General features: G+C 41.7%; 1 protein-coding gene across 3 annotated transcripts in view; it reads left to right on the top strand.

Moving 5' to 3' along the window:
- Positions 1-2996: 2996 nt before the first annotated feature.
- Positions 2997-15796, top strand: part of ndufa10 (NADH:ubiquinone oxidoreductase subunit A10) — an 86044-nt gene continuing 73244 nt past the window's right edge. The window contains exons 1-4 of one of the 3 annotated variants that reach the window (XM_073046739.1): positions 2997-3142; positions 5914-6082; positions 10703-10918; positions 13680-13766. In XM_073046739.1, the coding sequence (XP_072902840.1) occupies positions 3071-3142; positions 5914-6082; positions 10703-10918; positions 13680-13766 (544 nt within the window). In that variant the 5' untranslated portion in view covers positions 2997-3070. The remainder of the gene's footprint in view (positions 3143-5913; positions 6083-10702; positions 10919-13679; positions 13767-15796) is intronic. The other 2 variants (XM_073046740.1, XM_073046741.1) reach the window with 2 other exon arrangements.

Genomic DNA, 15796 nt, shown 5'->3' with positions numbered 1-15796 from the left:
GAGGCACTACTGTACTTTCTTTGTAATGGCACTTGCATGCTAGACCCAGGACAGATCCACTGAAACAATTTCACAGAGGAACTCAAAGTTGCTGACCCTCTCCATCTCTAATCCCCCAGTGAGGACTGGCTCATGGACCTCCGGTTTCCTCCTCCTGTCATCAACAATCAGTTCATTGGTCTTGCTGACATTGAACGGGAGATTGTGTTGTGGCACCACTCAGCCAGATTTTCTGTCTCCCTCCTACATGCTAATTTGTCATCACCTTTGATTCAGCCCACAGCAGTAGTGTTATCAACAAACTTAATTGTGACTTTTGAGCTGTACTTAGCCTCACAGTCATAAGTATAAAGTGAGTAGAGTGGGGGCTAACCACACAGCCTTGTGGTGCACCTGTGCTGAAGGTGATTTTGGAGATATTGTTGCTAAACCAAACCATTGTGGGCAGTATCTCAGAGTCAGGGTAAAGGAAGATGAAATGGAACTTAGCAACTAGAAGCAAGAGTAAATCCACCAACAGGGATTCCAGCAGGTTATGACTGACCTGGAGTAATACCTAAAGTTCTCACAGTACATCGTCAAGACCATCTTGAGACCAGACATTCTCCTGGTCTCACAGGCAGTAAACTACATCATCCTGATGGAGCTGACGTGACGTGGGAGTCTGGAGGAGGTCCATAAGAGGAAGCTTGCCAGATATGAGGAACTGTCAGAGGTAGGGCTGGAATGCAACGTGCATTCCCATTGAAGAGGGCTGCCAGAGTTTGCTGGACCGTCTCTTCACAGAGCCCTCAGTGCATTGGATATCACTGACACAAGGAGGCAGGGAGCCATTGGCTGCTTCACCGAGGCAGCAGAGAAAGCTTCAAGATGGCTCTGGATGAAGAGAGCAAGTCCATGGGGATCAGCAGCACATGCTACCTGAACAGAAGTTGTGACTTGATCAACCATGGCTGGGTCACCTGGGTGAGGGTGTCTAATGTTGCAAGACCCAAAATTCCTGATAAACTCAGGTTATATCATTGATGATGTGTTCAAAGCATTGTGAGATGTCTTCTTCAAAAAGAAACATAGTGTCATGATAACCACCTTTCCATCGATGTCAGCAAAAAGAAAGAGCTGGTCATTGATTCACACACTTCTGTTTACATTAATTGTTCTGAAGTTGAGAGGGACAAGTGCTTCAAGTTCCCAGGAGTGAACATCACTAAAAGCCTTTCATGATCCAACCACGTCAACACCATGGCCAAAAAAGCTCACTACTGCCTCTACTTCCTCAAGAAGCTAAAGAAATTTGGCGTGCTCCCTTTGACCCTCACTGATTTTTATCAATACATCAAGTATCACATCCAGATGCATAATGGCTTGGTATAGTAACTGTTCTGCATGTGGCTGCAAGAAACTGCAGAGGGTTATGGACACATCTCAATACATCACGGAAACCAGCCTCCCCTCCATGTATACTCTATCTACACTTTCCTCTGCCACAGCAAAGTAGCCAGCATAATCACATCCCAAACACCACCTACCCTGTACATTCTCACTTCTTCCCGTCCAAAAGAGCGGAAGTTAAAAACGCCTGAAAGCATGTACCACCAGATCAAGGACAGCCTCTCCTACCCCCTACTATGATAAGATGGAATCATGACCTCACAAACTACCTCATTATAACATTGAATCTAATTGTCTACCTGCACAGCACTCTCTCTGTAACACTTTATTCTGCATTCTATTAATGTTTTACCTCAATCCAAATAATGTACTACCTCAATCCACTATGGTAATAATCTGCGCGGGCACTTTGCAAGACATATTCTTCACTGTATCTCAGTACATGTGACAATAATAAAGCAATTTCTTTTCAGTCAAGATGGTACCAAGCTTCAATGTCCGTCAACTTACTTTCTTTTTTGTTTTCTTGGGAGGGTTTTGGGGACAACGTGGGGAGTTAGGGGTCACATTAGGGCTTAAGGGCAGAGATGGGTGAGTTTGAGGCCAGGGGCAGTAAATGAATATTCTGGGCAGGAACCACTGTTAGGAGTGCTCTGAAGTCAAAGGTCAGCAGTCCAGAGGTCATATCGGCAAGCACTGAGGAGACCCAGGTCGGCGGTCCAGACAGACAAGAGTCAGAAGAGCCAGAGACCCTCCAGGTCACTGGGTTTGGAGCTCCGTACAAGTCTAGAAGTTGGGGTCTGGATGTCAAACCCATGATCTGCAAGTCCTCGGGTTGAAGCCCAAAGGTCAAACCCTTGATCGGTGTGTTCGAGGGCAGATACCCGGACTGCAGCGAAGTCCAGACGCCAGAGCAAAAGATCAAGATGGTCCAGAGCTCCCCGAGTCTGGAGGTAGAAGCATGGTTAAAGTTTTAAGTCAGTGAGCTGTGAAGTAGAGGCATGAAGGAGTCACAAGGGCCAGTAAACCTCTCAGGTCACCAAAGTAAGAGGTCTGTGCAAGTTTGAAAGACCTGAAAGTCAAACCCACCATCAGCAAGTCCTGCGGTCGTCAGCGAAGTCCAGAGGGCTCAAAGCAAAGGTTGTGGCATGTTTACTAATTAGAAAATTTATGGATTATATTCATTATGATGTAATTAATTATTTAGAGTATTTCACAATTATTTTAACATAGATTTCAAAATTATATCAACAGAATTATGTAAAACAAAATTCCAGCTGTGGTAACAAAGACTATGTGTATGGGAACATTTCAGTTGCTGTGTGGCTGCGCAGCTTAGCGGGAACAGTCCCCACCACCACTCCTAGAACCGGCCCTGTAACACCTCACTTCCATCACTTCCCCCCACCCCCACCAAAGCTGTTTCAGATGTGTCCTCACCACAGTCATTTAAAATCAAAGGCATGAAATCTATTGTTTTCCATGACATGTACAGTGCTCACACTGGAAGGGGGAGGAAGAAGAGAGGGAGAGGGGTAAGGTTAGCGGAGGATGGTTAAGAGCTGCTGTCGCCACCCGGGCACCCCTTTCGCGATCAGGCAATTGGACGGTCGCCTTAGCGACGCGCCGGTGCTAAGTGAGGACCCGCCTGGGGTTAAGGGTGGCCGGCGGAGGCAAGATGGCGTCGCGATGGCTGCTAGCGGCTGCCTTTCGGGGACGTCGGAGTTTGGGGGATCTGCGGCCGCAGGTGGTGAGGAGAAAGGAAACCGAGATCCGGGGACGGTCGGAATGGGGGGTGGGAAGGGGCTTGAAGGTCATGGGAGAAGATGGTTATAGGACGCTGGCAGACTGGCGGTCATGGCAGGAGGGTTCGAGGGTATGGAGGTCACAGAGATATTGATTATGGCAAAATGGATGGAGATCATGGTGAAAGGAGTTGGCGGTGACGAGGGGGGATGGAGGACATGGGAAGGATGACGGTCACGGGATGGGTTTAGAGATCTTAGGGAGAGAGGTTAGATGCCATCGCAAGGGTGATGGATACGGGGAGGGTGGAGGTCACACGTGATATTTTAGTTATTTTTTGATATATTAATGTATAATTATATTTTATTTGTGGTAATATTTAGGTTTGTGTGCAGTCTGTGATATATGTTTTGTGGGTGCCCCATGGTCTGGAAGAACGGTGTTTCGTTTGATTTTATAGTCAGATGACAATAAACTTGAATTTGAACTTGAGAGGGTGGGGGTTATGGCAAGGGGCTGGAAGGTTACTGCAAGGAGGGGAGGTGGCGTTGAAGGTCACTGCAAGGGTGGTCACTGACTGAAGAGGTGTGGAGGCAGAAATTCTCACACAATTAGGAGTATGTGAATTGTCAAAGGCAATTGTTTAGGTGCTGGAAATGATAATCGTGTTGATGGGATCTTACTGATCATTATGGACATAGCAGGCCAAAGGGCCTGTTTCTGTGCGACTCTGCCTCGATGAGAGAAATGAGTACAGTAATAGTGGGGAAATCTAAGTAATGGAGATGGGACTGAATGAGTGGTCACTGGGTTATGAGGTGCAATAGAGACATAGGAAAGGTGAGACATAATTACAGGGAAGACAAGAGGATTTTCTTTTGAAAATGTTAAACACTATCTTTGACTTTGACACCAATTGGAATAATTACTTCGTTGCAAGAAACCTGTGCACTTGTGCTGGCTGTCATCTTGAGCAGATTTGATCCTGTTATCTTCCTAAACCCTGCCTACTGTATCTTATTATCTAAAAACCACCCAGTGGGATGTATTAAGATGATATGGATGCTGAATGTATGGGAGCAGGGAAGCGTGTGTAGCAGTTGACTGGAGGGATTGGCAACAGCCACTAGAATGTGGGAGTAGAGATGGAGGGATTGAAGTTTGAGGTAGAAAAGATCATCAGGGGATATGGATCCCCTTGAGTGAGGATTCATGTGGCTGAAGATGTTGGAGTTTGTTTTGGTGTAGGACCCAGGATGAATAAGGGAATAACTTTGCAACCTTGTAGACCTTCAGGTTTACTGCTGCGGGAGTAATACCAGCAGAGGACTTTGAATGCCCAAGGAAGTTTCTCTGCACTGCTTGAAAGCAAGACAATTTCAGGCTTGCAAGCTTGGCTTAAACCAAGACTACCCAGTCAAACTTTCTCAATGATGAAAAGTAAGAAAGAAATAGTTGCCACTCTTAAAATTTACATATGAACATGATCTAAAGTGAAAATGGACTGGAGGCCCATCAGTGTCTAGAGCACTTTTATGCCATGGACCAATACCATTAAGCAAGGGGTCTGTGGACCCCAGGTTGGGAACCCCTAGTCTAAAGAGAATTGTTCTATATTTTTAATTGTTGTTCTTAAGTCATTTGAGTGAACATTTAGTTTTATGTGTTTGGTAGTCAATGTTTTTAAACTAGTAACATGGCGATCTGTTGCTCCCTGTGCGAAGAACAACTGCCCTACAGCGTAAAGTTGCAGGCTTGTAACTGCAGTTGTTTTCATCCATTCTGATGAGATGATATTGGAATTGCTCAACCACTGTGAAAGAAAGACATTGATTTTTTTGGTATCTTTCTTGAGGAGATCTTTTCTGTACTTGTTAAGTGTAGTCATTGTGTCTTGGAAACAAAGTAGATATTAACACTCAGCAAGCCCCCACCATGAAAGTAAGAGCCAGGATAGTCTCGTCAGCCTTTCAAGCTTGCCCCAACAGAAACAATTTTGTTACGAACTGAGTCTCAGTTGAAAGGCTCATTCCAAAAATATTACAAAACACCTTCAGCTCTTGCTGTAGGTTTCCAGGGTAAATAAGGTATTTGAGTCTGGTGTGAGGGTGGCAAGGTAGCGCAGTGGTTAGCACAATCACTTTACAGCACCGGCAATCACCAATCAGAGTTTGATTCCTGCTGCCGTCTGCATGTATCAAAAAGGAAAGTTTTTATGTTCTTGCTATGAGCACATTGGTTACCTCCAGCTGCTTCAGTTTTCTTCCACGTTCCAAAGACAAACTGGTTAGGGTTAGAATGTCGTGAACATGCTGTGTTGGCGTCAGAAGCGTGGTGACACTTGGAGCAGCCCATTGATTTGTTGGTTAGATTTGATGTAAGTGCACATTTCTCTGAATGTTTCAATGTAGGTGGGACAAGTAAAGCTAATCTTTCTTTAAGCTTTCTGATTCCTGACATGAATGGCATTGTCAAAGTTAATAGGAAAGCCAAGATATCACTGGGTGGTACTTTAACACAAGCCCTTCATTGTTTCTGTACAGCTGGTGACTGGATGGGTACAGAGCTACCTGTCCTTTTGGTCAGGATTGGCTTGGAAAGGTGCTGCATTGCTTGTACATCCTTGGCAAACATGTCTAATTGTAGTGGAGAAGTCAGGAGCATTTACTGAGCACTACTGGCACTTTTTCCATAGTTGATCATTGAAATTGTGTTAAAAGAGTAGATTCTCCCCAGCACGTCTAACAACTTGTTCCCATTTCTTGCTTGCTCCAGGCTCAGATCCATACAAGTTCCCACAGAAAGATCATCTATGGGTGGTGGGCCTACACCCTGGGAGAAAGAACATTGAGCAAATTCAAAGAGAACAGTAAAATCATCACTATAGAAGGGAACTTAGCTTCTGGGAAAGGTGACTTCGCCAAAAGACTAGCTGACAAACTAGGTAAAGTGTTGCTTTTGCTTTATATTCCATTGTGCAGTTAATATTAAATATTCCTCCTTAATGTATGGTTACACTTCATCTTTTGTCCCTGTTGCAACGCACACAAAATGCTGGAGGAGCTCAGCAGGCCAGGCAGCATCTATGGGAAAAAGTACAGTCGACATTTCAGGCTGAAACCCTTTGGCAGGTTAAGTTACTGATGTCGTTATAGATTGTAGCTACTACTATGCGATAGTTCAAAGTCAAAGTCAAGGTTATTGTCATTTGCCCAAGTACACATGTGCACATGTACAATAAAAAACTTATTTGCAACAGCGCCACAGGCACATAGCTTCATATAAGCAGCATCTGTAAGATCGTAGGAAAGCAGCATCCATCATCAAAGATCCTCACCATCCAGGCCATGCTCCTTTCTTGCTGCTGCCATCAGGTAGAAGGTACAGGAGCCTCAGGACCCGCACCATCATGTTCAGGAACAGTTACTATCCCTCAACCATCAGACTCTTGAACAAAAGAGGACAGCTCCACTCATCTATTGAGATGTTCCCATAGCCGATGATCTCATGCTGTCACTATTTATTGCTATTTAGTTGTATTTGTATTTGCACAGTTTGTTGTCTTCTATGCTCCTGCTCTTTCACTGATCCTGTTTACAGTCGTTTTTCTATAGATTTGCTAAGTATGCCCTTAGAAAAAGAATCTCAGGGTTGTATGTGCTGACATGTAGGTACAGGTGTCCCCCCACTTTACAAATGTTCGCTTTACGCCACTTCGCTTTTACAAAAGACCTACGTTACTAACCTGTTTTCGCATTGCAAAGAGGATTTTTGCTTTTATGTAAATTTTTCCCATATAAGTTAATGGTTCTTCACTTTACACTGTTTCAGCTTAAGAAAGGTTTCATAGGAATGCTCTACCTTTGTAAAGGGGGGGGGGGGGGGAACCTGTACTCTGATAATAAATTTTACTTTGAACTTTGATGAATAAAAGAATGTCATTTTTAATGCAAAGTGGTCATAGGGTTGTTAAGCTGCAGTGATTTGAGTTTTGCCTTGGCTCAAGGACTGAGTTCTTGAAGGTAAATAGCTGTTCTTGAACCTGGTGGTGTGGGACTTCAGGCTTCTGTACAGATGGTAGCTGTGAAAAGATGACATGGTTGAATGGTAAGATATGTTCATAGAGCTGTATGGTACAGAAATAAGTTTTTCCTATACTGTGGTGGTGGTGTGGCAGCACAGTAGCATGGTGGTTAGCATAGTGTTATTGCTGCTCAGGGCTTCAGAAGCGTGGAGCTCAATTCCAACATCATCTGTACGGAGTCCTCATGGAATGTAAGTTTTCTCCAGGTGCTTCGATTTCCTCCAAAGGCATATGGTTAGTAGGTTAATTGGTGGTTGTAAATTGTCCTTGGGTTAAATTGGAGGTTACTGAGCAGTGTGGCCCAAAGGCCAGGAGAGCCTATTCTGCACTTGTCTCTAAATAAAATAGAATAAAATAACCTGTACTTGGTATTCCAGTGTATTCTGAACAGTGTTTAGTTAAGTTGCAATATAACATCCCAAATCTTAAATTCTGTGCTGCAACCCATGAAGGCAAGCTTGCCATATGCCTTTTCCCCACCCGATCTACTCCTGTTGCCACTTTCAGGGAGGTGTGGACTTGAGCGTCTATTTATCAGCATTCCTTGCTGCTCTACTATTTATTGTGTATGATCCAAGTCTTATTTGACTTTCCGAAATACTTCACCCTGCACTTTATGGAATTAAATTCTATTTGCCAGTAGTTCACCCAACTTTCCATCCAACCTTTATCCTACTGTTGCTTTGGAAAGCCTTCCTGCTATCCCCCAGTTTTCATGTCATTTAGAAATTTGCATACTCTACATTGAACGAAGGAGCATATGATTCACAAATAAAAATTCTCAGTTAAATTGATCAAAATCCCTGGTTGTAATACTCATTTATGAGAACAAAGAGTCAGTGGGGAGGAGAATACTTTTTCAAGGCTGTATGAATCTGAATTTTGGGTAACTCACTGAACCTAACTTGGAGAGTGGTCAGAAAGCTAAAGGTGGAGAGTGGTCAGAATGCTAAAGGTGACATTCAGAAACACTTTCTATGCTGTTTGTAGTCTGATTATTTTTCCTCTTCCACTTTGAGACTCTGGTGTAAAAGGCAGCTCTGAAGAATCCTGGCATCCCTTTTGTGATTCGCTTAAATTGTCATTCTTACTTCCAAGTTAATTTTGGGCCATTGGGTTTAAGAAATACTAATCCTGTCCTTCCATGACCACCTTTCTTCCATTAATTGACAAATTATCTTAGTTCTGATTGAAGTACTGCTTGTTTCCTACCTAACTCTGCAATTCATAGATATCAAGCATATCCTAATGGGCCCTGACCAGATCATCATCTATAAACCAGAGATTAGAGTCAGGGTTTTCCTGGTATGTGCCAATCTTCTCTACCAAGAAGCTGGCACTTTATCTGGATTCACTGCTTTGAGTTATTGGAAATGATGTTTATGTCATGCATTTTCTATGTTTATAAATGTAGTTCACACTTGCAAAGGTATGACAATGAATTTGTGGTTTTGCAGGAGTTGGTTTCCTTTGACACATTTCTACATGCTGTTGGTATAGTTTTTGAAGGTATGGTGTCAATTCTTTAAAGGAATTATTAGTGGAAGCTGGAGATAGAGCAGGCTTTGATACAGCATAATGGGGTTAAGAAATGGCTGCTCTGCCAAGTAACCGAATACTGGGGCAACTGCATGATGGCATGTCAACTACAGCAGTCAGCAACAGTGGTGCTGAATCAGAACCCTTCACTGTTAAAACAGGGCTGCATCATTGTATCCACCCTATATGCCATCTTTATTGCTGCCATCCTCCATTTCATCGGTCAAGACCTGCCACAAGGAAAACCAATTGTGTATAGAATGGATAATGAGCTTTTCAGCCTCAACTGGTTCAAGGCCAAAACCAAAGTCAGCGCGACTACTAACATGGAGCTTTATAATGCAGGTGACAACCTCATCGCAGCACACTCTAAAGAAGACCACCAATGTATCCTGAGCATCTTTGCCAAGGCATATAGGGCCCTGGTCTTGTCTTGAATATAAAAAAAAAGTTACTGGTCCTATATCAGCCACTCCCCAACCCTTCATAAAAGTTGATGATATCACCCCTGAAAATATAGTCCACTTTCCCTACCTTAACAGCATTTTCACCTCAAAAGCAGACATTGACTCAGAGATCAACCACCGCCTGAGTAGTGCTAGTGAAGCCTTTGCAAGATCGAGGAGGAGTTTTTGAAGACCATAACCTACAGGTCCAAACAAAACTTTTGGTTCACAGAGCAGTTGTCCTTCCTGTATTACTGTATGGAGCTGAATCATGGACCATGTACTGTAGACACCTGTAAGCTGCGGAACAATACCCCTGAAGATTCTTAAGAAAGGTTTTAAGGATCAGCTGGAAAGCGTAATAGAGGAGGCCAACATGACCAGCATCTCCACTATGATAGAAACAATACTACCTTTGCTGGATAGGTCATGTCATCCTCATGTGCAGCTCACGTCTCTCCAAACAGATCCTTTACTCCCAGTTGAAGGAAGGTCAGTGAGCCCCTGGTTGGCAAAGGGAATTCTTCAAAGACCTGGAGGAAATCTGTTCAAGAACGACATCTGCTGTGACCAAGTGACAGCTGTGAAAGGAAAGAGTGAACAACCAAAGCAGCCAGCCACTAACCACAGCCACCACTTACTCTTGTTCATACTGCATCAGAATATGTGGATCCCAGATCGGCTTCTACAGCCCCTTGAGGACCCACCAATAGAGAATCCCTTAGGCAAACATCATACTCAACCAAAATGATCACACTTCTACTACTACTGGTGTTATAAACACAAAATGCCCAAAGCATTCAGCTTATCATACAGCATTTGTATAGAAAGAGTTAACATTTCTATGCAAATAGAGGGTTATGTGTGTGGAAAGGGTTAGCTTGATCTTGGAGTAGTTTAAGGGGTCAGCACAGCATTGTGGGCTGAAAGGCCTGTAATGTACTATGCTGTTTTATGTTGTATGTTTCATCAGAACTGGAAAAGAAAAAATGTAGTTAATTTGATTTTTCAAGTGTTAGGACTGATGCTCTTAATTCTTTTGCTTAAGAGTATTTAAGAGTATCTTCTGCCTGTTTTTCAGAACTTGGCCGGGTATTTAAATAAATCCATTGTGCTGCATACTCTCTTGCAATTGAATGGGTGAATTTAGGGCTGAATAGGAACCCAGGAATTGTTCTGGCATCCCTAAAGTTAATCGCAAAAGCAGATAACACGCTCTCGGAGAGACTACCCTTTTTCCTTCATCTTTTTTAATACCTTGACTCACTCATGTGAATGGCTGCTGAGACTCTGCCACCTGTTAGCCACGTCATTCCTTGTATTATATATTTACTTCATATAACTGCATTCTGATACTTATGGCAGCTGACGTGTAGATGTGAACCAGTAAACATCTCTATTTTTAAATCCCATATATGTAATCATTGGAAAAGGCATAACCTAACACTTTATTGTTTGTTATCCTGCAAGTTATCACTGATTTGCATTTTTCTAGGCATGCTGTACATCCCAGAGGTTGATGTCCATTACTGGGATTGGAAGACGGGTGATGGCAAGCCATTAAGTACCAAATTTAATGGTAACTGCAGCGTGGAAAAATTCTACACTGATCCCAAATCTCCGGATGGCAATTCCTACCGGCTACAAGCTTGGATGTACCATCTTCGCACGCTGCAATACTCAGATGCACTGGAGCATCTGCTCGAGACAGGTACTAATTTTGTGCAGAGTAAACTTGAATAGAGATTATGTTCCATTAAATCTAATTTTGTATGTAAAATGCTTTAAATACTTCAGATGAAGAATTAAGCAAAATAAAAGACTTCTTCAGGTATATATATTTTAGATCACTTTCTACCTTAAAAATGTGGAGGATGCACATATATTTGAGCTTTTCAAGAGGAACTGGATAAATATTGCGAGGGAAACAATTTGCACAGCTTAGAGATAGCAGGAGAGTGGGACAAATTAGATTAATCTGTGTTGACGAGATTGCTTTACTGGCCCCATGCTATTTTGTTTCTTTTATCTATCTGGATTTGCCTCATGTTTGTTCACTATTCATGTAATTTTCATTAAAATCTTATGAAGGTGTTCTTCATTCAAAATCTGATCACATAGGCACAGAATTTGAAAGTAATGAATTTCACTCAATCTCATTTTTATATTTTGCTTTAGTACACTGCTTGTGGAAGGTTTAATTTAGCTGTCAAACCATTCTCTACACTGGTTTGTAGAATACTATGGTACTTCTGATAGTAATACCAAAGTTACCAAATACACAGATGTGAATCTTGTAGTCTTGAATCCTTGTGTTCTTAAGTACAAAATCAAAGGAATAACAGTGCAGAATAAAGTGTTGCAGAGACAGTGCAGTGCACAGACAGTGGTGGCTGCCTGGAATCCTCTGCCAGTGCTGATAGTGGAAGCAAATAAGATAGATGTGTAGGAATGGGAGGATATGGACATTTGACATCATATGGACAATTGTACATCATCCTGTGCACAAATTCAGTGATTCGTGCTGGCAGGAAGCATTTAGGCCAGTGGTTTATCTGCCTCCTGGAGCAGTGGGAGTTTCTGGGGGGGGGGGATGCAAAAAGATAAATTGGGTGGCGGACAGAAGGGATTAATTTAGTTGCACATTTGATTATGAATCTAACTAATTCAGTACAACATCATGGGCTGAAAGATCTGTTCCTGTGCTCTACTGTTCCCATGACGTTGGCCAAGGAAAGGATGATGGCTATTCATAGATAAGTTCCAATGGTTGGATAGACTGTGTGTGGAAAGAATGAATGAAGGGGTGTTACAGTAAGCAAGGGAAGCTGTCTTGTATGGTCAAAAATTTAGTGGTTCTCAAACTTTTTTGGGTTACTGCTCCCTTGGCTCCCAGATCATATCCCCAGAATGCTCCTCTCCCTTTTCAGCCGTTACGTAAAAACTATAAAGAGTTTTGATTTATGATGCATAGTGAAAGAAAATAGGAAGTACAAATTCAAGGTGCTAACATAATCACAAAAATTATTCAAATCTATTTAATGCTACCAACAAGTAAAATTTTCCTTTAATTACAGTGAAAACAAATTTCATCAACAATTTTGAGAGTGTACATTGACAGTTCAACTATTCACTTCTTCATTGTTTTAACACATTCCTCCAGCTACTTAGCAGCTCCCTCCTGCCACCCCATTTATCTTTTTGCCCCCCCCCGTAGAAACTCCCACTGCCCCAGGAGGCAGATAAACCAGTGGTCTAAATGCTTCTTGCCAGCACAAATCACTGAATTTGTGCACAGGATGATGTACAATTGTAGGCTTCACATTGGAATATATTGGGTCAAGAAAGAAGTTGCTGCTGATTTGCCAAAATAATTATTACTGCTATGCAGAATACATTCAAGGGAAGTACTTGGAATACGGAATATCGAGCTTTTATTTGCTTGAAGTTTTTTGGGCTTTGTACGGATGGAGGGAATCCTTTTCTGCTGGTGGAGTTTAGGATAATATATACTTAATAACATCAGAGCCTGAGATTTAAGGTAGGGAATGTTTCCAGGGAAAGATAGAAGTGTGGAATTCACTCACTAAATAACCAGTTCATGCTACTTCAGATAAATATCACATCATAGAATTTCTCTTGGTCTCAGTGTATATCGAGACATTGCAGTTTAATGAGAGTTGAGGTACAACCACCTATAATCTCATCAGGTGAGAAATAACATTTTGAGATCTGACTGATTTACTCGTGTTGCTTACTATTGCTAATCTGTTAATCAGAAAAACAATTGCTCTTCACACGACCCAAGATTGCCCGTGCTTTCATGTGCTTAATTTTCTTGAAATATATATGATAAAGGAAATAACACTATAAAATTGCAGTTGGACTTGGCATAATTTTGGGGTGTGACATATTCTGAAAATTGGCAATCTTTACTTTTGGCACAAATCTGGTTGAATTTTGATTCCATTGTGTCTGTTCACTTTCAATTAGTTTGCTGAAGTTCAGCAATCCTTCTCATGTACAGTCCTGGTGGCTAGCTGTCCAACACAACACTAGGTTAGAAAGCACACCTCCCATCCGCTGGCATCTGCAAATCAGAATTTTCTCTCATTTTGCTTGGTTATCTGTTCATGTTCTTTGTACTTATCCCAGAGCGGTAATTCTTTTTTAAAATAACAGTTGAGGACAGATTAGCAAACATAGCATCAGCTGGTCAGATGTGACCTAATTACTTGTGCACCCATTGGCTCCCTGTTTGAGAGAATTTAAGTTAAGCTTCCAACTGCCAAAGTGATTCACAAATGTGGTAAAACAATATGTGAAGGTTGCATGATATTCCAGCCTTAGATGTAAGTATGGGAGTTAAGTGAAATGAAGGGTTGACAGTAGCTAAAGGTTCTGTCAGCTATATCTTGGTATAGTCAACAGGATACACACAGTTTGATCCAATTGCCTTTTTATGCCAACAGGGCAAGGTGTAGTTTTGGAGCGATCGCTGTATAGTGATTATGTTTTTCTCATGGCAATGTACAAGCAAGGCTATATCCGGAAAGAATGTAAGTAGCACCTTCTGCAAGAAAGTCTTTTTACTTCAATTATTACTGAGAATTGTTTTTGTTGTCTTGTTTTCTTGAAGTTATTTATTATTGCAGGTCTAAGTCTGGAAGAGCATGTAACATTGCTTAGTGTGAGAAAGGACACAGGAGATACCTTACCATGCCATAATGTTGATCGGACCCGTTTATTCTACACATGTATTAATATGTCTATATTTTGTTATAGTCTTCTGTATTAACCTCATCTCAGTTTGAAAGCATCACAGATCTGAAATTGAACCTTTTGATTCTCAGTCCATGTAAAAGCTGCTCAGATATACTGTATACTTCCAATGCTGTGTTACGGATTCAAGCAACAATAAATATATGAGTGAGGCAGGGTTTTGATAACAAACAAAACGTTTATTAAACACTGAAAACAAACCCCTCAAAAGTAAACAAATCACTAACGTAACCGGAAATCAGCTGCTGTGCGGCAGCTTAAACAGTTCTTAAAGCAATGAAGCTTAAACGGTTCTTAAAGTGATGTTGCAAAAGCAGTTCTTCAAAATTCTTACAGTCCATTTAAGGAGAGACTTTTTAAGACGATTTAAATTCTCTTTCACGTCGTGTCGTTGCAGTTCCCAGTCGAACTACTTTTCCCATGAAGAATTTTACGAAGGTGAAATGTAACGGCTTAAAGGCACTGACCTTTCCTTTACAAAACTGTTCCCAATCCTTTCTGCTATTCACAGGGATTAACATGGGCACAGTCAACGAATTCCTTCCGAATGAGGATCAAACAAGGTCAAACCTGTTTCCTTCGATCTTTTAACTCCTGAACTCCGATCTTCACTCTCCACTGATTCTCAACTAGCAGTATTATAAAGGAACTGCTGGCAATGACCTTTTAAACTTTAGGCATTAAATAAAACTTCATCTTTCAATTAAACTGCATCATAACATTAAATCACGCAGTGGCATGAAGTCAACATGGCAAATCCAGTCACGAACTGCCCCTCCTCACAGGGAGGGGTCCTCCTTTTATACCCTGGAAAAAAAAACCTGTCACATGACCTCTACTGGCGGGAAAATGACGTCACTCCACCATTACAAGACCATTACCTCAAGTCCAGTATAGCTTCAACACCAGTCACGTGACATGTACACCACTGTCACGTGTCACGGGTATGTAACAGCTGTTCCTCTTGGAATTCCACTTCTCACAATTTACCAGTATGAGTGACCCCCAAACTGCATAGAGCCTTGCTTATAATTTTGTAAACAGCTCTAGTCTCTTTAAGATAGAAGCACTGGATTGTTTCCAAAAAAATTACTGCATAATCTAATGAATTTGCCATTGAATTGAATGTTTTTTTTAATGTTAAGAACCTTGTATTCTACTTCTCAGTTAAGTGGCAAGTTGCCAACATTTATTGTCTTAAGCCTGAAGCAAATCTTTAGAGTGTCAATCTGTTTGCTAACCCTGGGACAGTGGTGACCAGCTGAATGGTCAGTCTATCACTTCATTTTCCTGCAAGAGGCAGACTTGATCTTTTGCCTAATTATGTGAGGGAACTATAGCCATGATCTGGAGGATGAAGAGTATAGTGCCATGCACCTGCCTTTTCTATCACTTTCACTTCACCTAACACTACTGCAGCCCTGGGGGAAAACACATTCTTTGACACAGGAAGCTAATGGCAAAGATAAATTGCAGAAATTTGATACTGGGGTTTCCTCCACCCTCTAACTGTGTGGAAATTAATGGATAAAATCATTAAAGATCTTGTGGCTTTTAATACTTTTTGCTAGTGGATTTGTAGAAACCTTGCATTTCACATTACAACAGGACTGATCAACCTGAGCTGGTAGTCTTTGTTTCCTATGTGGTAGATCATCTCCTTTGCCAGTCCTTTAATGTTTGTCAAGGCCAAGCTAAATGCAGGTGACTTTAGGTCAGTTATCTTCTGTAGTTGCCTCCCTCTTCATGCTGATTTTGACATGCCGTGCATGCCTACAAATATGAAATCTACAAAGGTAATTTAAAA

This window comes from Hemitrygon akajei, chromosome 5 (assembly GCF_048418815.1).
Source record: "Hemitrygon akajei chromosome 5, sHemAka1.3, whole genome shotgun sequence".
Classification (NCBI taxonomy): Eukaryota; Metazoa; Chordata; class Chondrichthyes; order Myliobatiformes; family Dasyatidae; genus Hemitrygon; species Hemitrygon akajei.
This window is presented reverse-complemented; position numbering and strand designations above follow the sequence as displayed.